At 45.1% G+C, this 26700-nt stretch overlaps 1 protein-coding gene across 1 annotated transcript; it reads right to left on the bottom strand.

Annotated features, from left to right (window-relative positions):
• Positions 1-439: 439 nt before the first annotated feature.
• On the bottom strand, positions 440-1815 carry LOC125521343 (AT-hook motif nuclear-localized protein 18). The gene has a single exon (XM_048686401.2). It carries the CDS (start codon positions 1672-1674, stop codon positions 796-798), a length of 879 nt encoding a protein of 292 aa, XP_048542358.2. The 5' UTR covers positions 1675-1815; the 3' UTR covers positions 440-795.
• Positions 1816-26700: the final 24885 nt, after the last annotated feature.

Below are 26700 nucleotides of genomic sequence, written 5' to 3' on the forward strand. Positions count from 1 at the left end.
TAAGTACACAAGAATTCCTGTGATTTTTCTATTCCCATGAGCCAAACAGCCAAGCCTGCAAAATTCCTACGTTTTCTAATCTTCTGTTTTACGCATGCATTTCTATCTAATTCCTGCGTTTTTAGAATTATGTGAACCAAAGAAGGCCATGGTGTTCTCTTCAAATCTTCTATTATGTTGCTATATTCCTATGGTTCCTCTATGTCTATGAGATAGATATAGATACAGTAGTACATGACGCAACATGTGTTTTGCTGTTTTGTTTCTTTCCTTCTCGAACGGACACATGCAGCAGGACTGAACATTGACCATTGGATTTCATACGGCGTACTGTACTACTAAATTTGATGGGACAGGCGGAGGTTTTGTACACTGGCAACAAGCATAAAGAAAACATCTCAAATGGAAAGTCGATATGAAATAGCGAGGCGAGCACATCTCAGGTAACAAAAGATTTCCAATTTCCCCAGCCATTAACAACAAATTTCCAATTTCCCCAGTCATTAATCACATTTCACATGTTCGCAATGCTAGCAAATACACTAACAACTCAGCCCGAGAAGCTGTAAAACTACTAGTAGAACACTGACCTCCAATTAACCACACGAAATGTGGCTCCATCGCCTGAGAAGAGATGTACTTGGTCGCCATATTCTGCTGATCTTGCACGACAAAATCACAATGAGAGCCCAAGAAGAGCACTCCATGAATGAACCAACTTGCCAAAACCTACTTTTGTCTAGAGGATGGATGTTAGGAGCAAGAACACCAGGAAAAGAGTTAACGATCGATCCATCAGATGCCGCCTCCCTGGTGGCCTCCCCACGGGTACTGCGGTGAGCGGTGGTCGGGGTAGCCCGCGCCCATGGCCATGGCCTGGGAGATCGCCAGTGGCTGCTGCGCTTGCACTTCTTGCGGGACCGAGGCGTCGGGGGCGGCGGAGAGGTCGGGCTTGACGTCGGCGTCGGCGGCGTCCTGGAGGGGCAGGCGCTCGTAGACGGCGTTGGCGAAGGTGGCGGCGAAGAGGGTGACGGGCCCGGCGGCGACGAGCGGCCCCACGACGCAGCCACCGAGGACCTGGCCCTGCCCGGCGGAGAGCATGACTGCGAGGCCGGACGCCTCGGACGGCGCCGGGGGCGGGAGCACGGTGCCGGTCATGGAGAGGAGCTCGAAGCGCCCCGGGAGGGGCGCGGCCGAGGCCGCGCCGCGCACGACGACGTCCACGACGGAGCCGGACGCGCCCAGCACGCAGACGCCCCGGCCGCGGCGGCGCGCGTACTCGGCGACGCAGGCGGCGACGTCCGCGCCCGGGGCCACCTCCAGGATGTGCGAGTGGAGCGCGTCGGGGCTGTCGCGCGTGATGATTATCGGCGGCTTGGGCTTGTTCTTGGACCCCATCGGCCGGCCCCGCGGCCTCCGCAGCGGCACGATGGCCCCCGCCGCCGCCCCCATCTGCCCCTCGCCCTGGCCCTGGCCCTGCTGCTGCTGCTGCTTGCTCTCCGGCGAGGCGGCCGGGGCGGCCACCGCTGGAGCCGGCGCCGGCATGGTCACCGCCGGCAGCTGCAGCGGCTGGTGCTGGTGCTGGAGCGGCTGATGCTGCTGCATCTGCTGCGGCTGCGGCTGCGGCGGGAAGTCCATTGGCCCTTGCCACCACTTGCTGCTGCCGGTGGCCATGCACGTAGCCTCGCCCCAATCCGCCACACTGGCTGGCTCCACAGTAGGATCCCACGCCCCCTTTGGCTCTCTCCCCTGACCCGCTGTCCTCCTGCCTCCCCCCTCTCTCTCTCTCTCTCGCGAGATCTCGAAGTCGGAGACTGGGAGAAACTGAGCGCTTTCGCAAAGCCTTGCCCCCCTCGCTCGCCCAGTTGTACTGCCAAAAGTCAAGAGAGAGAACGCAAGGGGCCAGGAGGGGGGTCATATGGGAGGAGGGCGCGGAGCGGCCCTTGAATCCTGACGGGACGGCGAGAAGGCGCGGCATGTGCGCGGTGTGGTGGCGCAGCGCGGGCCGGACCGTCTCGTCCGCGACCAGTATGTCTGTAACGCGCTCGCCTCATCATCGTGCCGTCTCTCTCCAATGGTTTTCCGCGCCGTTTTCCGTTCTCCCTCTTACCAAAAAATGTCCTTCATCTAGTAAAAAAAATGTTCTTCATGTTTTCATCTAAAAAAAGTGTCCTTCATGTTTTTACAAAAATGTTCTTCATCGTGTCAAAAACAAAAGTGTTCTTTTTCTTTTCCGAAAAGAGCCGGATTCTTCGTCTTCCATGAAACGTTCTTAGTTTACCATCAAGGTGAAACCGTGCGCCTGGCCGTCCACCCACTTTTTAGCGCGGTTTTCGGTTCTCTCCTCACCGCGGAAGTGAAACGGGACGGACGCTCGGGTTTTCAGCGCCATTTTCAGTTTTCATTCGCACCATGGAAGTGAAAACTGACGCCCGGTCCTCTGGCGGGTTTTCCGTACCATTTTCAGTTTTCCTTCTCACCGCAGAAGTGAAACCGGACGGACGCCCTGGTCCTCCACGGGGTTTTCAGCACCATTTTTAGTTTTCATTCTCACTTTGGAAGTGAAACTGACACCCGGCCCTCTGCCGGGTTTTCCGTGCCACTTTCAGTTCTTCTTCAAACCGCGGAAGTGAAACCTCACGCCCGGTCCTCGCCAGGGTTTTCCGCACCATTTTCAGTTCCCCTTCTCATCGTGGAAATGAAAACTGACGCCCGGTCCTCTGCAGGATTTCCCGTGTCATTTTCAGCTCTCCTTCTCACCGCGGAAGTGAAACCTGATGCCTGGTCCTTTGCAGGGTTTTCCGTGCCATTTTCAGTTCTCCTTCTCACCGTGGAAGTGAAACCTGACGCCCGGTCCTCTGCAAGGTTTTTCGCTTCAGTTCTCATTCTCATCGCGGAAGTGAGAACTGACGCCCTATCCTCTGCAGGGTTTTACGTTCCATTTTTAATTATCCTTTTCGCCGCGGAAGTGAAACCTGACGCCTGGTCCTCTGCAAGGTTTTATGCTTCAGTTCTCCTTCTCACCGCGGAAGTGAAACATGACACCTGGTCCTCTGCAAGGTTTTACGCTTCAGTTCTCCTTCTCACCGCGAAAGTGAAACCTGACACCCGGTCCTTGCAAGGTTTTACGCTTCAGTTCTCATTCTAACCGCGGAAGTGAAACCTGACGCCCGATCCTCTGCAGGATTTCCCGTGCCATTTTTCCATTCTCCTTCTCACCGCGGAAGTGGAACCTGGCGCATGGTCCTCTGCAAGGTTTTCCACGGCGTTTTTAGTTCTCCTTTTGACCGCGGAAGTGAAACCGGACGCTCTCTCCTCGACTACCAAAGAAACCATTTAGTCTCATCCAATAATTAATCGAAAGATCATTAAGATGAGAATAACTTGCCTTTTTCATTAATTAAGACAAAAGTTTTAGATAATGGCGTGGCCATAGTGGCCCGAGGACAACATTTTTCTGTGTGTTTTTAGTTCTCCTACTCATCGCGGAAGTAAAATAGGGCACCCTCTCCGCATTTTCCGCATAATTTTAAGTTCCCCTTCTTACCATGGAAGTAACACTTGACGCATTATCCGCGACTACCAAAGAAACCATCACCGTCTCACCCAACGACTAACTGAAAGATCATAAATAGTGATGTGGTAATTATATTTAAACAAGTCAAAAAACTTACCTTTCATTCATGAAGATGAGAGTTTTAGATAATAATGTTGCCACAGTGAAAAGGTCGCGGTGGGCCTAGTGCATGTCCCCTGAGAGACCAGCGACCAATATGTAACTGCGACATCATCGTGTCATCTCAATGTAGTGTTTTCCGCAATGTTTTCAATTTTCCTTCTCACCGCAAAAGTGAAACCAGACGGTCGCCCTGTCCTCGGCAACATTTTTCGAGGCATTGTTAGTTCTCCTTATTATCGTGAAAGTGAACCAGACGTTTGGTCCTCGGTAGCGTTTTTCGTGGCATTTTCAGTTCTTCTTCTCACCGCGGGAGTAAAATCAGACGCCCTGTCCTCCGCTGTCAAAGAACACATTACGGTCCGATCCATCAACTAACTGAAACATCATACATAGTGTTACAATGGTGTTGCAAAAGTTAATTTTGAAGAAGGCACACAAAAAAACTTGCCTTTTTACTTATGAATTTGAGCGTTTTATATAATATTGCAACCACAATGACAAGGGCGCGATGCCCTTAGTGCCCCCGAACAATCAATGACAAGTAACGTTTTCCTGATCATTGTGTCGTCTCCGTCCAGTCAGTTGTATAACCAGGCTCAAGCTATGCCCCAGGCCAACCCCTAGACCTACAATAGCTATAGTGGCTACAATGTGCCACAATATCTTCTGTATACAAAGGGTTCGACCCACACGCCCTAGGCCACGGCCCAGGCAACCCAAGGCTCTGGCTATGTCCCTGTTTGTGCACAATGTTTTCCGCGACGTTTCAGTTCTCCATCTCATCGTATAAGTGAAACCGGACGCCCTATCTTTGGCTGCCAAATAAACCATTTCTGATATCATCCCATGACCCTTCGTAAAATCATACATACTATTGCAATTACAATGGTATTGCGAAACTTTTACTTAGACAAGGCATAAAACTTGCCTTCTCACCAATTAAGACGAAGGTTTTAGACAATAATGTGGCTACGGTAGAAAGTCTTGGTGCAATAGGGTAGCCTAACACCCCCCAATGGTGCGCTGTGAATCTGTAACGTTTGCACTAGTATCATGTCGTCTTCCCCAAGCGTTTCTCTCCAAAGCAAACTTTTTCATAAATTCAAACAACCTTTTCGTAGGCGTCTTTCGATTGACCTGGGAGATCGAATTGATTTCTCTCCCATGCGTTTTTTCCATCATTTCTAATTCTCCTCCCCACATAAATGAAATCAAACGCCTCGTACTCGGCTGCCATGGAAGTTACTTTTGCTTTCATCCAGCGACTCACATGAAAGATCATACATACTACTACAGTGACATTCGTAGAACTTTTTAAGCAAGGTTAAACACTTGCCATTTTTATTATTTAAGAAGGGATTTTCAGATAACACCATGCCCACAATGGTTACACAAAAAGTAAATACACGCTGCACTCGCGGCATCAAGGAACCTGAGTGCTTCGCGCCAACAATACACCTCTATCCTCGCCTTGTCCTTGATTTTATTGTTGATGACAATAGTCAATAAAGAGGCCACATTTTGAAGATTCTAGTTTCGCTTGTTTCAAATCTTCCAAGAGACGAGCATTACGATAACCTGGCTTTGACAGCCTATCCGCATCCCATTTAGGATAGTGTAAAATGAGCAAAGGAGTACTACATATTGGACTGATTGAAGAAGACGACAGGTCTGCTTGAAGAATACGACATTTCAACTGTAGATGATGCTAATCAACTGTACTTGGCCTTGCATTCATCTGAAACCTGAGGTCCTAAAATAGGATTATCCTGCTCGATAAGATATGCACTCGAGTGCAAGTGGTCCGTAGTCAACTCGTTAATCGAGATTATTGTTTATTCAGGCAGTTTGCATCCTACGCCATGACCCTCTTCACCGATCAGGTTGCTAGGTATGCACAGTTCCATCTGTTCTTAACATATAGAGTAATACTCCGTAGACTGATAGGTTAGCAGAACCGATAATGATCAACTCCTTCAACTTGCAGTTTAATCGGAAATATAGGTGATGGTTTTTATTCGCCGCATATACATTTGTTGTGGTCGTTTTCCCAGATCTTTACAATTCTGACGGAGTGCTTAGTCTAGTGACAATATAACTCTGGAATAAACATAGTTGTGTATATCAATTGATGCAGAGTCTGAGAAGTTGTTTTCTTTTTAAAGAACAATATATTATAGGACATTTCTAACCGAACCTCTAAAATTTAGCCTCTCTGATGTCTCGTCAAATCGGAACTCCTAAAAATTTAGGAGTTAAAAAAAGGGTTCCTAACAACACTCCTAAAATATAACTTTCTGTTTTTTTGTTTGCCAATTCTTCTATCTTTTGATTTATATATGTTAGAAGGGGGAGAGGGATTAGTGGAATAGTTTGTTGTATTGCTTGAGCCTCGTGGGCATATATATAGGAGTACAATGATCTATTTGGAGTACAAGACAAACCAGAACAAATCCTAGTCTATCTCGTCTTTCCTAATAATCACGATACTCAACATCAACATCCCCCCGCAGTCACAACGGTAGCGACGCAGATGATGAGACTGGAGAAGAATCCGAAGGCAAGCCAACAGACCCCCCCCCCCTCCCACAGTCGTAACGGTCGATGTATCGCGGAGTCGTGGCTGGAGTGGAAACCAACGAGGTTGCTCAAGCAAGGCGGTAGCCCTTTGTGTCGTTGTTGAGGTAGCCGAGAGCGTGGGTGGTGGAGCCGTGGTCGAGGTAGCCGTGCGAAGAATGCCGTGGTCGATGTCGAGTCGGGGTGTCCGGTGTCGAGGAAGTCGCCATGGAGCCGCGGGCACAAGGGGGCGCCGAGTTAGCATGGGCACAGTGATGTCGAAGTAATGGTGCGCCGGAAAGGAGATGTTGTTGACGACGCGTCGCGGCGGGTCTGCCAAGCCTGGGACACATCCTAGACGAAGGCACGCACCGGTGTTGCAAGCACCGGGTATGCGTAGACGGACGAAGACGAAGTTGACGGATCATACGTCTTCGTCGTATCTCTTTTCCAAACACTTTTGCTCTTGTTTTGGACTCTAGCTTGCATGATTTGAATGGAACTAACCCAGACTGACGCTGTTTTCAGCAGAATTGCCATGGTGTTATTTTTGTGCAGAAATAAAAGTTCTCGGAATGACCTGAAAATCAACGAAGATTATTTTTGGAATATGTCAAAAATACTGGAAGAAGAATCCACGTCAGGGGGCCCAGACCCTGTCCACGAGGGTGGGGGCGCGCCCCCCTGCCTCGTGGGCCCCCTGACGCTCCACCGACCTCAACTCCAACTTCATATATTCGTGTTCGGGAGAAAAAAATCAGAAAGAAGGATTCATCGCGTTTTATGATACGAGCCGCCGCCAAGGCCTAAACTCTCTCGGGAGGGCTGATCTGGAGTCCGTTCGGGGCTCCGGAGAGGGGAATCCATCGCCATCATCATCATCAACCTTCCTCCATCACCAATTTCATGATGCTCACAGTCGTGCGTGAGTAATTCCATCGTAGGCTTGCTGGACGGTGATGGGTTGGATGAGATTTATCATGTAATCGAGTTAGTTTTGTTAGGGTTTGATCCCTAATATCCACTATGTTTTGAGATTGATGTTGCTATGACTTTGCTATGCTTAATGCTTGTCACTAGGGCCCAAGTGCCATGATTTCAGATCTGAATCTATTATGTTTTCATGAATATATGTGAGTTATTCATCCTATCTTGCAAGCCTATAGTCACCTATTATGTGTTATGATCCGTTAACCCCGAAATGACAATAATCGGGATACTTACCGGTGATGACCGTAGTTTGAGGAGTTCATGTATTCACTATGTGTTAATGCTTTGGTCTGATACTCTATTAAAAGGAGGCCTTAATATCCCTTAGTTTCCAATAGGACCCCGCTACCACGGGAGGGTAGGACAAAAGATGTCATGCAAGTTCTTTTCCATAAGCACGTATGACTATATCCGGAATACATGCCTACATTACATTGATGAACTGGAGCTAGTTCTGTGTCACCCTAGGTTATAACTATTGCATGATTGATCACATCTAACATAATTCTCCATCACCGATCCAATGCCTACGAGCTTTTCATATATTTTTCTTCGCTTATTTACTTTTCCGTTGCTACTATTACAATCACTATAAAACCAAAACTGCTACCGTTACTTTTGCCACCGTTACCACTACTATCGTATTACTTTGCTAATAAATACTTTGCTGCAGATATTAAGTTTCCAGGTGTGGTTGAATTGACAACTCAGCTGCTAATACTTGAGAATATTCTTTGGCTCCCCTTGTGTCGAATCAATAAATTTGGGTTGAATACTCTACCCTCGAAAACTGTTGCGATCCCCTATACTTGTGGGTTATCAAGACTATTTTCTGGCGCCGTTGCCGGGGAGCATAGCTCTATTCTTTGAGTCACTTGGGATTTATATCTGCTTATCACTATGAAGAACTTGAAAGATCAAAGAACAAATATTTTCCCCTCAACTACGAGGGGAGGTAAGGAACTGCCATCTAGCTCTACACTTGATTCACCTTCTGTTTTGAGTAAACTTGCGACACCTGCACATGCTATTGATTCTGATAGGTCGCATGTTATTGATGATTCCACTTCTTCTTTGCATGATACTTATGATGAAAGTACATCTATGCTTGATAATACTGTGCCACTAGGTGAATTTCTTGATGAACAACTTGCTAGGCCTAGAGAGAATGAAATTATTAAAACTGATAATATTGATGAAAGTGATGATGAAGATTCTCCCCCTAGATATGAATTACCCGTTGTGCCTGAGGGTTATGTTATGGATGAAGAAACTGTTAGAGACTTCTTAGCTTGCAATGATAGATCTAATCTTAAGAAATTATTAGCCAAGATTAAAGAAAAGTCTTTGAATGCTAGAATGAAATATGACCCTGCTTTTGCTACTTCACCTATCTTTATTACTGACAAGGATTATGATTTCTCTGTCGATCCCGAGTTAATTACTTTGGTTGAATCTGATCCTTTCTATGGCTATGAATCTGAAACTGTTGTGGCACATCTTACTAAATTAAATGATATAGCCACCCTGTTCACAAATGATGAGAAAACTTGCTATTACTTTATCTTTAAGTTATTTTCGTTCTCATTAAAGGGTGATGCTAAAACATGGTTTAATTCTCTTGATCCTGGTTGTGTGCATAGTCCCGAGGATATGATTTACTACTTCTCTTCTAAATATTTGCCCGCTCATAAGAAACAAGATGCTTTAAGGGAAATATATAATTTTGTGCAAATTGAAGAAGAGAGTCTCCCACAAGCTTGGGGGAGGCTTCTCCGATTACTTAATGCTTTGCCTGATCATCCTCTTAAGAAAAATGAAATACTTGATATCTTTTATAATGGACTAACTGATGCTTCCAGAGACTACCTGGATAGTTGTGCTGGTTGTGTTTTCAGGGAAAGAACTGTTGATCAAGCTGAATTGCTATTGAATAATATGTTGACTAATGAAAATAATTGGACACTTCCTGAACCAACTCCTAAGCCAACTCTGAAGAAAAGGGGTATTCTATTTCTCAGTCCTGAAGATATGCAAGAGGCAAAGAAATATATGAAATAAAAAGGTATTAAAGCTGAAGATGTTAGGAATTTACCACATATTGAAGAGATACATGGTCTTGATAACCCAACATAGGTAGTAAAGGTAAATTCTCTCTATAGATATGGTAAAGCTGAAATCCCGCCTATTAAGTTTGCTAGCCAATGCTTAGATGAGTTTGATAATTTTATGGTTAAACAAGAAGATTTCAATGCTTATGTTGGGAGACAATTGAAACATAATGCTTATATGATTGAACACTTGAGCGATTATATGGCTAGTGTTAAGGGTGAACTTAAACTTATTAGTAAACATGCTTCTATGGTTACCATTCAAGTAGAACAAGTACTTAAAGCTCATAATGATTTGCTCAATGAATCAAATAATAAGAATGATAATGCTGTTAGAGTTATGACTAGAGGAGGTAAAATGACTCAAGAACCTTTGTATCCTGAAGGCCACCCTAAGAGAATTGAACAAGATTCTCAGAGAATTAATGTTGATGCACCTAGTTCTTCTAAGAAGAAGAAAAAGAAAAATGATAGGACTTTGCATGCTTCTAGTGAACATGTTGTTGACACACCTAAGAATCCCAATGATATTTCTATTTTTAATGCTGAAACACAATCTGGTAATGAACATGAACCTAGTGATAATGTTAATAATGATGTTCATGTTGATGCTCAACCCAGTAATGACAATGATGTAGAGATTGAACCTGCTGTTGATCTTCATAACCCACAATTAAAGAATCAATGTTATGATAAGAGAGACTTTATTGCTAGGAAGCACGGTAAAGAAACAGAACCATGGGTTCAGAAGCCCATGCCTTTTCCTCCTAAACCATCCAAGAAAAAGGATGATGAGGATTTTGAGCGCTTTGCTGAAATGATTAGACCTATCTTTTTGCATATGTGTTTGACTGATATGCTTAAAATGAACCCTTATGCTAAGTACATGAAGGATACTGTTACTAATAAAAGAAAGATATCGGAAGCTGAAATTTTCATCATGCTTGCTAATTATACTTTTAAGGGTGGGATACCAAAGAAACTTGGAGATCCAGGAGTACCAACTATACCATGCTCCATTAAAAGAAACTATGTTAAAACTGCTTTATGTGATCTTGGAGCCGGTGTTAGTGTTATGCCTCTCTCTTTATATCATAGACTTGATTTGAATAAGTTGACACCCACTGAAATATCTTTGCAAATGGCTGATAAATCAACTGTTATACCTGTCGGTATTTGTGAGGATGTGCCTGTTGTGGTTGCAAACGTTACTATTTTAACGGACTTTGTTATTCTTGATATTCCCGAGGACGATAGTATGTCCATTATTCTTGGAAGACCCTTCTTGAATACTGCAGGGGCTGTTATTGATTGCAACAAAGGTAATGTCACTTTTCATGTTAATGGTAATGAGCATATGGTACACTTTCCGAGGAAACAACCTCAAGTCCACAATATCAATTCTATTGAAAAAATTCCAACTATTACTATTGGAGGTTTTGAATTTCCTCTTCCTACTATCAAGAAGAAATATGATATTCTTATTGTTGGGGACATGCATATCCCCGTTGAGGTAACCTAGTGTTATTCGAAAATTCTCCGGTTTCATTTTATTCGAAATGAGTTTGTTAACAAGACCTAATCAACCTTATTAGCGGATTCCTTTTGATGAGCATGAGATGGATGAATTTAGAAAACACAACTCTCTGTACCCTCTTTTTACTTTCTGTTATTTATATTAAATAAAGCAAAAATAGTATTTTCTATCCATTTTCTGAATTATCCATGCAATAAAAAATACCCCAAAAATAAAAGTTCTCCAAATGCCCTGAAAATTCAATATGGGGTTTTAAGAATATGTGGCACTAAGAACACATCAGGGGGAGCCAGCACCTGGCCACGAGGGTCCAGGGCGCGCCCCCTGCCTCGTGGGCCCCTGGTGGCCCCTCCACTTATTCCAGCCATCACACACTCCTTTTTCCTCCCCAAAAAATCACCAACCAGCTCAAACCCGTGTTCTAGCTCATCTTGCTGCCATTTTCGATCTCCTTGATCAAAGATCCATTCACAAAACTGCTTTGGGGGATTGTTCTTTGGTATGCGACTCCTCCAATGGTCCAATTAGTTTTTGTTCAAGTTCTTTATTTGTTACAAATTTTTGCTGCTTAGGTGACCCTGTTCTTGAGCTTGCATGTCAAATTTATGTGGTCAAAAGTAGTTTTAATGCATGATATAGCCTCTAGGCACTTGTAGGAGTAGTTGCTATCAATCTTGTTGAGTTTGGTTCAATTTATTTTAAGTTACTAAAAATTTCAGAATTTTTTTTAGAGGAAGAAATATGTTTAGGAAAATGTACCAAGGTGGTTCCTCAAGGAAGCAAGGACCTAGGCCTGCAATACGCGAGCCGGACAATGAACTACCAAGGGATGCTCAAGTGCGGCCTTGTGAATGGCCGTTAGAGGACTTCATGGTTCGAGCAGGAATCAAGGAGGAATTTGACGCATATGTGCGTAATGCAGATCTGGAGAGCTTCGAGGCAGATAAGTGCCGTCAGTACTACTACCTCACCGATTCCTTTGTGAGAAGGTTTGAATTTACATCATCACGCAATTCTCCAACCGTCATGTTTGATCTTTATGATAAATCTTATACCATGGACTTAGAAGATTCTAAAATACTGCTTGTAAACTCCCACTGTGGGGTAATGTTAGTGAACCTCGTAAATCTGAATATAAGGATTTTCTTGCTAGTATCACTGTGGGGGAATCTAGGAAATCACGCAAGCTACCATAGGGAGCATTCATTTTCCTGTTATACATTATTTTGCTCTCTTTATAGGTAGATGCATTAATGGTAAGGATGAGGCATGTCACATGTGTGTTCCAGATCTTAGTGTTCTCAAGAGTGCTGTATTAGGAGATAGAAAATATAACTTGGGGGCCATTGTTGCACGTAGGTTGCATAATAATAGAATTAATGGAGATTTCTTTGGTGGGATTTATACAACCCGTTTAGCTGATTTTCTAGAGATACCCATACGTGGATATGATATGGAGTTGCCTCCTGCTTATTTAGATTATAATGCTATGGTTCGTCATCAATTTGTTGAGAGGAACAATCAGTCCCTCCAGTACCGACTAATCTTTGACAGACGACGCACCTATCACGTCGCTCTCCCTGCTCGTGCTTTTTTTAACTTTCAGGAAAAAAGGAGATATGTTATAACCAGGGAGGAGGCGGACGAGTACGAGAGGAGGGCGGAGGCAGCCCGCCTCCAGGCTGCAGTTCTTCAGGCAGTAGCTGATGCATCTCAGTACGACCCCAGCTTCAACTTCGGATATCCACCAGGCCACCCATGGGCATAGACCAATTTAGGCCAAAAGCCTAAGCTTGGGGAGTACGTATTTCTCACTGACATTACATTCATGTTCACACACTCATGCCAGTTGTTGGTGCTCATACTTTTTCACTATATCATCCATGCCAGTTTAAATTTCTTTTTAAGCTTTCTTCTTGTGTGTCTGAAAAACCTTAAGGAAAACCAAAAAAATTAGTTGTAGCTTTTAGCTAGTTTACTTTCCATGCCTGTAGTAGTAATTAAAAAGAAAACCCCAAAAGATTTCTCGTTCTTCTTTTGCTTGTTGGGAGCTTTCCTGTGTAAATAGTTTTATTTATTTTCTTTGGGGGTCGAGAGGAGAAGACCATGATGAAAATGTTAAAGTGGCTCTCATATGCATTATTGTTGATCTAACAAAGAGCCAATATTACCTTGTCTTCTCCCTTGAATTGAATGCTTGCATATTCCAGCTTAGTCCAATGCACGTGCACTATTATTATTATCCACACTATTCGGTTGTGCAAGTGAAAGGCAATAATGACGACATATGATGAACTGATTGAGATGAGGAAAGCTGGTATGAACTCGACCTCTCTTGTTTTTGTAAATATGATTAGTTCATCATTCCTGATTCAGCCTATTATGAATGAAACATGTTTACAATGACAATTAGAGATTATAGTTGCTTATGCCATGCTTAATTAGATAGGAGTTTATAATGGTTTACCTTGCGTGCCAACATGCTATTAAAATGGTTGTGATGTGGTATGATGGGGTGGTATCCTCCTTTGAACGATTCGAGTGGCTTGAATTGGCACATGTTCACGCATGTAGTTGAAACAAAATCAACATAGCCTCTATGATATTTATGTTCATGGTGCATTATATCCTACTCATGATTGCATTCGGTGTTGATTAATTTTAATGCACGTTCATGACTGTTGTCGCTCTCTAGCTGGTCGCTTCCCAGTCTCTTTCTAGCCTTCACTTATACTAAGCGGGAATACTATTTGTGCATCCAATTCCATAAAACCCCAAAGTCATTCCATACGAGTCCACCATACATTCCTATATACAGTATCTACCTACCGTTCCAAGTAAATTTGTATGTGCCAAACTCTAAACCTTTAAATAAACATTCTATTTTGTATGCTCGAATAGCTCATGTATCAACTAGGGCTGTCTGTATCCTCCATACTAGGAGGGTTATTCTCAAGAGGAGTGGACTCCGCTCCTCACTCGCGAGAAAATGGCTGGTCACCGGGATGCCCAGTCCCATGCTCAAATCAAATCAAAATAATTGCAAACAAAACTCCCCCAGGATTGTTGTTAGTTGGAGGCACCCGTTGTTTCAGGCAAGCCATGGATTGATGCTTGTTGGTGGTGGGGGAGTATAAACTTTACCATTCTGCTTGGGAACTGCCTATAATGTGTGTAGCATGGAAGATATCGAGATCTCTCGGTTGTTATGTTGACAATGAAAGTATACCGCTCAAAATATTATTCAGATCTATTTCAAAACCGAGCTCTGGCACCTCTACAAATCCCTGCTTCCCTCTGCGAAGGGCTTATCCATTTACTTTTATGTTGAGTCATCATTCTCTTATTAAAAAGCACCAGTTGGAGAGCACCGCTGTCATTTGCATGTATTATCGTTAGTTTACATTGAGTATGACTTGACTAGATCTCTTTTACCATGAATTACAATGTCTAGTCAGTCCTTGATCTTTAAAGGTGCTTTGCATTTATGTTTTGCGGTCTCAGAAAGGGCTAGCGAGATACCATCTTGTTATATCATATTATGATTGTTTTGAGAAAGTTTTGCCATCCGAGATTTATTATTATTGCTCGCTAGTTGATTATGCCATTGATATGAGTAAACATGAGACCTAAATGTTATTGTGAATATGGTTAGTTCATAATCTTTGCTGAAAACTTGAATGTTGGCTTTACATATTTACAACAACAAGAGCAAACAGAGTTTGTAAAAGTTTTTCTTTATCACTTTCAGTTTATCAACTGAATTGCTTGAGGACAAGCAAAGGTTTAAGCTTGGGGGAGTTGATACGTCTCCATCGTATCTACTTTTCCAAACACTTTTGCCCTTGTTTTGGACTCTAACTTGCATGATTTGAATGGAACTAGCCCGGACTGACGCTGTTTTCAGCAGAATTGCCATGGTGTTATTTTTGTGCAGAAATAAAAGTTCTCGGAATGACCTGAAAATCAACGGAGATTATTTTTGGAATATATTAAAAATACTGGAAGAAGAATCCACGTCAGGGGCCCCACACCCTGTCCACGAGGGTGGGGGCGCGCACCCTGCCTCGTGGGCCCCCTGACGCTCCACCGACCTCAACTCCAACTCCATATATTCGTGTCTGGGAGAAAAAAAATCAGAAAGAAGGATTCATCGCGTTTTACGATACGGAGCCGCCGCCAAGATCTAAACTCTCTCGGGAGGGCTGATCTGGAGTCCGTTCGGGGCTCCGGAGAGGGGAATCCATCGCCATCATCATCATCATCAACCTTCCTCCATCATCAATTTCATGATGCTCACCACCGTGCGTGAGTAATTCCATCGTAGGCTTGCTGCACGGTGATGGGTTGGATGAGATTTATCATTTAATCGAGTTAGTTTTGTTAGGGTTTGATCCCTAGTATCCACTATGTTCTGAGATTGATGTTGCTATGACTTTGCTATGCTTAATGCTTGTCACTAGGGCCTGAGTGCCATGATTTCAGATCTGAACCTATTATGTTTTCATGAATATATGTGAGTTCTTGATCCTATCTTGCAAGTATATAGTCACCTATTATGTGTTATGATCCATTAACCCCGAAGTGACAATAATCGGGATACTTACCGGTGATGACCGTAGTTTGAGGAGTTCATGCATTCACTATGTGTTAATGCTTTGATCCAGTACTCTATTGAAAGGAGGCCTTAATATCCCTTAGTTTCCAATAGGACCCCGCTGCCACGGGAGGGTAGGACAAAAGATGTCATGCAAGTTCTTTTCCATAAGCATGTATGACTATATTCGGAATACATGCCTACATTACATTGATGAACTGGAGCTAGTTCTGTGTCACCCTAGGTTATAACTATTGCATGATTGATCACATCCGACATAATTCTCCATGACCGATCCAATGCCTACGAGCTTTTCATATATTGTTCTTCGCTTATTTACTTTTCCGTTGCTACTGTTACAATCACTATAAAACCAAAACTGCTACCGTCACTTTTGCCACCGTTACCACTACTATCGTATTACTTTGCTACTAAATACTTTGCTGCAGATATTAAGTTTCCAAGTGTGGTTGAATTGACAACTCAGCTGCTAATACTTGAGAATATTCTTTGGCTCCCCTTGTGTCGAATCAATAAATTTGGGTTGAATACTCTACCCTCAAAATCAGCCGGGATAAGAACCACGGGGCGGCGGTGCTGCGGCCTGATGGGGCGATGCAACGGCAGCCCGTTGCTCGATCGGTGGAGGGGCGCGCTGAACTCGGGACAGTCTTCACGGGGCCCGTGGAGGCGCGCGCAACCGACGACCAGGTCGATCGCATGGCGTGGATGAGGTGGATCGCGGCGGCGGGTGGGTGATCAATCCGATCACTTGCGAGGTCGGCGACGCTGCTTGGTGGTGACGGGGTGGCGGCGGAGTCCGAGATGAAGCTGGCGACGATGGACGGCGTGGGACAATGTGTGAATGAGCGCATCAGCACCGGCACCCAGGCCACCAAAGCAGCGCCGGTGCCTGGGCAGCGAGGCCCGAGTGACCAATGGAGTAGTAGCGCCCGAGCTCAAGGCAGCCGACGGGCCTAACGCATCCGAGGACGAGGCCGACGAGGCAACCCACAGGGCCGCCGTGTAGACGCGACGGAGGAGCAGGGCGGTGACGGCCGGCGCAGGGCGAGGGGTGAGCCGGCACGCCGACGATGACCTTGAGGGACCGCCTGTCGCGCGAGGCCGCCGAGTTGGTGAAGTAGCCAGCCGGTCGCACTGGTGTCGGAGTAGAGGCCCGGGGTCTCGACAGCGGCAGTGGGCGACGCAAACCGATCAAGTAGAGATCGGAAAACCAAAAAGAAAACACCGATCAAAACGATCGGTGGGAGAGCGAAAAAACCTGGAGCGAGGGCTCGGGAAAAAGACTCTCTAGGACAGGCAACCAACACGGCCGGTGGACGAACCCTAGGTATGGGCGGCGCGGTCCCCGACGGAGGTCATGGAGGCCGACCGCCCCGAGGGGCATGCAAGTGTGGAAGCGGCGGCGGCTAGGGTTTAGGATTGACTTGCGATAGATACCATGTTAGAAGGGAGAGAGGGATTAGTGGAATAGTTGGTTGTATTGCTTGAGCCTCGTGGGCATATATATAGGAGTACAATGATCTATTTGGAGTACAAGACAAGCCAGAACAAATCCTAGTCTATCTCGTCTTTCCTAATAATCACGATACTCAACAATATACTCCATTTCAAGTAGATAGTGCACACATATTAAATTAAAACTTGGTAATGAAGGTCCACACAATTCACAAAAAATAAATCTGAGATTACAAATTTAACTATTGAAATTCAAACACACAAAAGTGTCCAAATGAATTAATAATCCAAATAAAAGCACAACAATCAAGTGCTATGAAGTGCCCACAAGTGCTCAACAAGATTTTCTTGGAGTTGTGTATGAACTTGTCGGTTCTCGATAGTTTGACATGCTGTAGGTATCTATCTATCATATTTGCATCGTGTTCTGGCTTGACATGATACCCATTGGAGATGTACCAAAAGTTCTCTGAAATGCCTCTCTCATTCTCAATGGTTATGTTGTTCAAGATGACGCAACAAGTTATGATCTGTCATAGGACAAGTGGCTCAACAGGGCCACGAAAAATCGCAAAGTGCTTTTGAAGTACAACGAAATCTCTCTCAACATCCTTTCTTGCTGACTCTTGACATGTTGCATGGTGGATCCCTTGTTCCCTTGAGGACATTGGATTGTCATCACAAATGTGGCCCATTGCTTGCTCTCATAAAAGTGGTTGTAAACCCCAAGTGTAAGGGTGAAGTAACATATAAAAAGTATATCCCTCAATAGAGAACTAAGGTTTATCGAACCAGAAGGAGTTCTTTGAACAAATAAAGTCACTGGTACTTGCACAATAAACAGAAAACAAACTTATCACCAACACGTCAAGAAGGTTGTCAAGCTTCTTGTCTTGTTAGTTACAAGATTAATCTGCATGGCATGGTAGGAATTGTTTGATACATAAAATAAAATAAATGGTACAACAAAGAAATGATATTTTGGTAGAGTTTTCATTATGAGAAGATAGACCATAAAGAATGCTGGCATATCAAAAATGCTGGCATATCATAAAGAATGATCTTATGCCTATGTTCCATGATTTGTTCGAAGGCCACTTAAATTTATTTCACCTCAATTTTGGAACGATAACGTTGTTGCCAAAGAAGGTGGAAGCGGTTCGCATTGAGCAGTTTAGACCGATATGTCTTCTCAATGTAAGCTTAAAGATCTTTACAAAGGTTGGCATGAATAGGTTGACACAGATAGCCCATTCGGTCTTGCAACCAACTCAAACTGCGTTCATGCCAGGATGACAAATCCTAGAAGGGGTGGTAGTTCTACATGAAACATTGCATGAAATCCATCCGAAGAAACTAGATGGGGTTGTATTTAAAGTGGATTTTTAAAAGGCGTATGATAAGTCAAATGGCCCTTCCTTCAACAAGCCTGTAACACCCTCGATGCGACTATATCTCCCACGTGTCGAGGCACGACTTAGAGGCATAATCGCATTGAAGGCATATGTCGCAAGTTAGGCAATCTTCACAAACATCCCATGTAATATAATTAATAAAAGGGGAGATACATAGTTGGCTTACACTCGCCACGTCAATCAAGGTACATAAATAACATTACATAAACCAAGCACTCATGGCCCGACTACGGCGCCAAAATAAAAGATAACCCAACATGCAACACGGTCCCGATCACCCCCAACTGGGCACCACCACTGATCATCAGGAAAGGAAACATAGTAACGTTGAGAGTCCTCGTCGAACTCCCACTTGAGCTCGAGCGCGTCACCTGGAGCGGAATCATCAGGCCCTGGATCTGGTGTAATAGTAATCTGTGAGCCACAGGGACTCAGCAATCTCGCACCCTCGCAATCAAGACTATTTAAGCTTATAGGTAAGGCGAGGTAAAAATATATGTGGAGCTGCAGCAAGCGACTAGCATATATGGTGGCTATCCTGTTCGCAAAAGAGAGCAAGAAGAGGAGGCAAAGCGCGAGCGAGAAACTAGAGGACAACCTGCGCAAACATTACTCCAACACCGTGTCCACTTCCCGGACTCCGCCGAGAAGAGGCCATCACGGTAACACACTCAGTTGATTCATTTTAATTAAATTAAGGTTCAACTTATCTACAACCGGACATTAACAAATTCCCATCTGCCCATAACCGCGGGCACGGCTTTCGGAAGTTCAAATCCCTGCAGGGGAGTCCCAACTTAGCCCATGACAAGCTCTCACGGTCAACGAAGGAATAGACCTCCTCCTGAGACGTTCCGATCAGACTCGATACCTCAGTTCTTCAAGACACTTCGACAGGTTAAAACTAATCCAGCAACACCGCCCGAATGTGCCGACAAATCCCGATAGGAGCTGCACATATCTCGTTCTCAGGGCACAATAGGATAAGCAATCTATACGACTAAAACCAGCCCTCGAGTTTCCCCGAGGTGGCGCTGCAAGGGGCTCTAGGGTGGACCAACACTCAAAGGAGCGCTGGCCCGGGGGGGTTTAAATAAGATGACCCTCGGGCTCCGAAAACCCAAGGGAAAAAGAGGCTAGGCGGCAAATGGTAAAACCAAGGTTGGGCATTGCTGGAAAAGCTTTAAACAAGGCGAACTATCAAGGGGTTCCCATTATAACCCAACCGCGTAAGGAACGCAAAATCCGGGAACATAACACCGATATGACGGAAACTAGGGCGGCAAGAGTGGAACAAAACACTAGGCGAGAGGCCGAGCCTTCCACCCTTTACCAAGTATATAGATGCATTAAGATAACATGGCAATATAATGATATCCCAACAAGTAAATAATGTTCCAACAAGGAACGGTCTCCAATCTTCACCTGCAACTAGCAACGCTATAAGAGGGGCTGAGCAAAGCGGTAACATAGCCAATCAACGGTTTGCTAGGACATGGTGGGTTAGAGGTTTGACATGGCAATTTGGGAGGCTTGCAAGCAAGTGGTAGGCATTGTAGCATTGGCATAGCAAAAGAGCGAGCATCTAGCAAAGCAAAGATAGTAGTGATTTCGAGGGTATGATCATCTTGCCTGCAAAGTTGTCAGAGTTGACTGGATCCTTGAAAGCAAACTCAACGGGCTCCTCGTTAGCGAACTCGTCTTCCGGCTCTATCCAAACAAGACAAACAAGCAACAAGGACACAATCAACCACGTGCAAGGCTCAAACAATATGATGCAAAGATGATATGCTATGCGGGATGCGATGCGGGATGCATATGCAAGATTTGACAAGGAATGCATGAACCTGGCCTCAAATTGGAAATCCAAGGGTGCCACTGGAAAGATGAGATTAAATCGCTTGAAAACGATATAAAGAACGTCGGAATCAGAGTTACGGTTTGGAAAAGGCAAGCAATTCAAATATGACCACGTTCTGCGATTTACAGCAAGTAGCCATCTAAATGCAATGAGATGAACAAGCTACAGCACTCAAACATGGCATAAAAATACATGGAAGGGATGCATTCATGATGCTTAACAAAAGTCTAGCAGTGATCTACGGCCAATTCATCCATTAACAGGTTCAAACAGATTTCAGACTTAGTGAAATTAACACTTGTCTGGAATTTCAGATCAGGTAGCACTCTTCAGAGCATCAAAACTACATGCTACAGGACCTGAACATGGCAAAGTAAAGCATGGCATGGAGCTACTCAAAGAGCTTAACAAAAGTCCCTTAGTGACCTTGAGCCAAAAGGGATCAGAAAATACAATTGCAAGCATGTGAACATGGCAAAAACATAATCAGTTCTCAGACTTGGTGAAAACTGGAGCATGCTGAAAACAGATATCAAGTAGGCATGTTAACGAGCTCGATGCACTCACTACAGAGCAAGGCATGACAATCTAAGCATACAAACATCAAGAATACACAAAATGCAAGCTAGACATGGAAAGAACAATAACATAGCATGCACAGATCAACTACAACATACACGGCAAAATCGCTAACAAGTAGACAATCTGCCCAGATTCACGAAGTAGCAAAAGTCAAGCTCGATTGGCTCAAGCTAGGGTGCTCCATAATTGCAAACAAAGGCATGGATGGATAGAGCACTAAAATATTAACAAAACATCCTTACTGACCATCCTCAACAGAGGCACGGATCACTAGGAAACAACATGAACATATGGCATCATGAGAAAAACAGATCAAGGACTTAGTGGAATTGCTAAGTCCCTGAAATCAGCATTACCAAGTGCCTCACTTTGCAAGCTCGTGCTAGTCACCACACACATCACAAAAATACATGGGTTGCACCTCTGGAAAGATGGCAAAACCCTTAACAAAACATATGTAGAACTCATGGGCATATCATGCACACATTAATCATGACAAAAAAGACAAATCTCTAAATGGAGCAGCAGATCTGACAATTATCTCAAGTAGCCTCCTTCTAACAGCATTTCGGGCATCAAGATGAATTCAAATGAAAATGATGCAATGGAATGAAATGATGTGCTCTCTGAGCCGAACATTTTGATATGCTATATGCCCAAAACAGAGCTACGGATGAGGAGTTACGGCATGATGAATAGGAGTAAAAAAATATGCAGACTTAGGGAAAAAATCGAGGTCAACCCTAGGGTTACTGTAGCTCGGATCTGGATCTGGGCGCACGCCGACCGAGGAACACCGGAGTTCGTCGGGGAGGTAGGCCGGCGGCTTGCCGGAGAGCTCGGGGAGGCGGCGTTGAGGAGGGAGGAGGAGGCCGGGGCGGCGGCGTCGATGGTGATGGCCGGCGATGGCGGCGGGGAGGCTCCTGCCGCCGAGGGACGAGGCGGCCGCCGGTGAGTTCGTGCTGCGGCACGGTGGCGCGGCTCCGCCGGAGAGGGAGGCGAGGTGGCGCGGGCTCGCCGTGGAGATTGACGACGGAGGCGCGGGCGGCGGTGGGCAGGTGGGCCGCAGGGGCCCGGTGCGGGCCTGGCGGGCCCGCGCGGCGGCGGTGAAGTGGGGCTCTCCCCTAGGTGACGTGGCACGCCCCGGTTGGCCGGAGGCGGCGACGGACGCTGTCCGGCCGGGGACGGACGTTTCCGGCCGGCGCGATGTGTTTTTTTAGGGTTTTGGACGGGGAGATCCCAAATTTGGAGAGGGGGAGGTATATATAGGCATAGAGGGAGCTAGGAGTGTCCAAATGAGGTGCGGTTTTCGGCCACGCGATCGTGATCGAACGCTCTAGATGATGGAGAGGGTTTTGATGGGTTTTGGGCCAAAATGGAGGGGTGTTGGGCTGCAACACACACGAGGCCTTTTCGGTCCCTCGGTTAACCGTTGGAGTATCAAACGAAGTCCAAATGATACGAAACTTGACAGGCGGTCTACCGGTAGTAAACCAAGGCCGCTTGGCAAGTCTCGGTCCAATCCAGAAATGTTTGATCCCCACACACGAAAGAAAGCTAGAAATGACCACTGGAGGAGAACGAAGCGCCGGAATGCAAAACGGACAACGGGGAAAATGCTCAAATGCATGAGATGAACACGTATGCAAATGCAATGCACATGATGACATGATATGAGATGCATGGCAACGATAACAACACACGGAGACAAAGACCCGAACCCGAGAAAATAAAAGAACTTAACGCCGGAAACGGCAAGAGTTGGAGTACAAATTGGGTAAATCATATCCGGGGTGTTACAAAGCCTTACGTATGAAGGGGTTCCACGAAGCCTAGAGGTCTCAGGTGGATTCATTTATACAGAAAGGCAATGTCGGGATTGTCGTGGAATTGTCACGGCAGATGTCCTAGCAAAAGGACTTAGTCGTAGGGCCATCGCAACTAGGAAGCTTAAAGGGGTTAATCGGGACAAAGGACACGGGAGGTTTTATACTAGTTCGGCCCCTTACGATGAAGGTAAAAGCCTACGTCTAGTTGTGTTGATATTGATGTGGTTTCGATCACCAAGAGGCTAGTTCGCCGGCTTGGTTATCGATCTCTTGTTTTTTGCCCTAAGCCGCCACCGGGTCATCCCCTTATATACACGGGTTGATGCCTGGTGGCCTACAGAGTCCCGGCCGGCTCATAAAACGTGTCCAGCTCGGTGACTTCTTTTACATGCCTTTCTTTACAAGCCTTTCCTTACATACGGCGGTTTACAATATTGGGCCTTAAGCCACCTCTAGGCCTTAGGCCTTCTATAAGTTTAATAAACTATTGCCTTGAATGTTTATTAGGCTTCCTTTGTGACCCGCCATTAGGGCTGACCCGGCCCCTCCTGGGCGGGTCATACCTGGTAGTTATATTCCCAACATTAGACCCCAGGTTGACTTTGAACTTTGTTCTTTGTCAATCTTCAGTACTTAGATAAAATCCATCTTCCTCTCTCTGGAAAAAATTTCATGACCCGCCACGACGTCATCTTCTGAAAACACAAAAAACTGTTATGACATCATCCTCAACGGATCTTTATCTTTTATTGTATTCCGAGAATCGAGGCGTTCGTTTAGTTGGATAGCCATTATTGTGTCTTCCTCGATCTTTGCGTCTTCCTGTTTGCTTATCCCTTATAAATAGGCACACCCCGGTCTTCTCATTCTTCTCTCTTCTTCGTCTTCTTCCTCTCACAACCCCCGCTGCTGCTCGAGCCCCGCCGCCGTTGCAGAGCATCTCGTCGTCGTCAACCTTGGCCGCTGCATCAACCAGAATCGGTTCAGAGAATGGCGGCGACCTTTCGTGGAGGATCCGTGGCCGTAAGTATTTGCCCTCCTATTCCTCAGATCCGCATTTAGGGCTTCTAGGTTTTCCGCATGTTCTTCGTGGTTCTTCAGCGTTCTTCCACTGCCGCTTCTTCTTGATCCAAAAAGAGATATATGCTTGTGCGATAGCTGTTTGGTGCCTACTCTTGACTTTAGTAGATCCCATTTTCTGGTACAAAGGCCGCATTAGAACTGATGCATTCATCTGTGCTATATTTTTAGGTCTAGAAATTTTTTTGTTTTGGACGGCCATTTGATCCATAATAATATCCAGAAGTTAAGAAACCTGTTTGTCTCAACACTTAATCAATTCTGTTATTGATATTTATCAAATATCTGTAGTCATGGCGGCTTGCGGCGCCGGCTTACTTTTCCTTATATGACATTAGCCCTTAATTAAGCCACCATTACTCCCCTGTACCATTATTACTTAATTTAACCATTATCATTGAATTGAACCGGAATGGTGCTTTCCTTTCAGTTTGTTTTTGAACACCATGCCGTCCAAAGCACCGACTGTCTGCAACTGGGTTCCCTCAACAGTGACTGAGGGCAATTTGAAGGAGTTCTTCTCCATAGGATTTTTGCCAGGGAAAAATGTCATGTCTAATCATGCACCTGACCCGGACGAGGAACAACCCAATCCAAGAGATGGTGAAGTTATTGTCTTTTCTGACCACGTGAACCGTGGTTTTTCCCCACCCGGGTCAAAGTTCTTCAGAGACGTCCTCCATTTTTTCAAACTCCACCCTCAAGATATCGGGCCTAATTCCATATCTAATATCCGCAACTTCCAAGTGCTCTGTGAGGTGTACCTTCAAGAAGAGCTGACGGTGGAAATCTTTAGAGAGTATTTTTATCTGAACCGACAGAACGAGTGCACCAACGGCCCTAGCTTGGAACTTGGAGGTATCTCAATTCAGCGTCAACAGGGCGCCGTCTTCCCCCTAATAGTCTTGCCAAGTCATCCCAAGGACTGGAATCAGACTTGGTTTTATTGTCAAGACACTTCACCAGCAAATGAGAAGCCCCTGCCGGGTTATCGCGCTGAGTGTCTTGACTCCAAGTTTGCACTCCCTGACAAACTCACTGCCACCGAATGCAAGAAACCGATTCCATCCATTAAAAGAATTAATGCTTTGTTGGGGAACAGTTTAACCGGAGTTGACTTGACTCGTTGCTGGGTTGCGTGGCGGGTGATCCCTCTAAGCCGCCGCTCAAAATTGATGTATGAATACGGTGGAGGCCCAGACGATTCTCTTCTTCACAGCTCCGTTCAATTACCCGAAGAAGATATTGTTGCAATGTCAACCCTTCTGGTAAATGGAAAATATGAAGACTGCAGTAAAGTCGGGTTAAACCCTTTCTGCAAACTTAAGCTGGCGCCAGAGGTAAAGAACCTCTGATCTCTTTCTATTTTGTATTTTTCTCAACTGTTATAAATACCTGCCTGACCTTTCATCTTGTTTTACTTGTTTACAGACCAAGTCTGATTTCTGGAAAGCCAAATATGACCACGAAGCCGCCAAGAAAGCGAGAGCCGCCGCCATAACCACCAAGAAGACGACCCGAAGGTATAAAAAGAAGAAGAGCACTGCTGAGGACCTGATGAAGCTTGATGATACTTCTGAGTCGGAGGTAGCCCTTGACTCCCTTGGCCAGCTTTTTAATAATCTTATTAACACTAATCATTGCCAGGACGACACAGGGGCCAGTCAGGCCGTGGAAGAAGAGGTAACTATTTCCTCCGACTCAGCCCATTTGCCGAGACAGAAACTTCGAGTCGTAACCCGGAAAGTAAGGTTTTCACACCCTTTAGCTTATCTGGACCTTCATTTCCTTTTGAAAAAGCAGCAACATGAGAGCCGCCGTCAGGCCCAGAATGACGATGAACCGCCTGCTGTTCTTCAACAAACTCCTCAAAAGCGACAGAATGAGGTTTTATTTCTTCGCCTTTTACTTTCCATTAATGGATTTTCTCCCTTGCATTACTAACTTTATTTTATCTTTGCAGGAGGTGTCTCGCTCTTCTGGTGACTCATCTCAAACTCAATTCCCGACCATTAAGACTGCCCCCGGGTAAGGAAGAAATCATCTTTCTCCGTGTCTTTTAAACTGCTTCTTTATACTAACTATTTCATAATTTTTTTCTTAGTGGCCAAGCCAAATCCAAGAAGGCCAAGATGACTAAGCCAGCGGAAGACCCGCCAATCCTTGCACCCGAATCGGCTATGCCACCTTCCCCTCCATCAACTGAAGCACCAGAAGACCTGGCCGCCAACACTGAATTAAATCCTCCTGAGCCGTCAGCTGACAATACCATCGTCAACCCTTCTGCTACCGGACTATCTAGCTCGGCCAACCCGCCATCACCGTCTGCTCAGGACGTTCTGATCACCGGAAGCTGCTTTGTTGAACTGGGGAATCCCACCGTGTTGGCTCGTCATACCGCAAAACAAGAAGCGTTGGAAAGACAAAAAGTGCGTTTTGACATTTCGCATTATGGCCATCTGAACACCAACGACATATTATCCGGCTATCTGAGCCATGTGCATTCCAGCCGTGACTCAGAAATCGAAATGGTCAAGCAGTTGCAGCTGAAGTATGAGGTATGCTCTTCCGGCTTACTTATATTCTGTCAGCCCCCAAGTCTGTAGATTATGAAAAAACCTGAATGATCTGTAGACTTAGAATATAGGCTAAAGCTGTACCTTTAGATTTTTATGAAATCCAATACAATAGAACAAACTTCACCGGTAGTCCCCAAGGGCCGGCTCATTTGACCAGAAATGAGCCGGTACTTTAAATTTCATCACTGCCTTGTGCCAAACCCAACAAATATTGTAATCCGGCTTAACCTAGAGAAACTTACTGAATAGCATACATTAGCCCCCAAGTGCCAAGTGCTGTTACTTTGTAAAGTACTTGGGACTTGAAGTATGTTTATAGTCATAAGAAATTGTTTTTTGGCATACATTAGCCCCCAAGTGTCAAGTGGTTTTGCAGTGCAAAGTACTTGAGACTTGAATATTGAC

This window comes from Triticum urartu, chromosome 7A, assembly GCF_056163025.1.
Source record: "Triticum urartu cultivar PI428250 chromosome 7A, HENAU_Tu73, whole genome shotgun sequence".
Classification (NCBI taxonomy): Eukaryota; Viridiplantae; Streptophyta; class Magnoliopsida; order Poales; family Poaceae; genus Triticum; species Triticum urartu.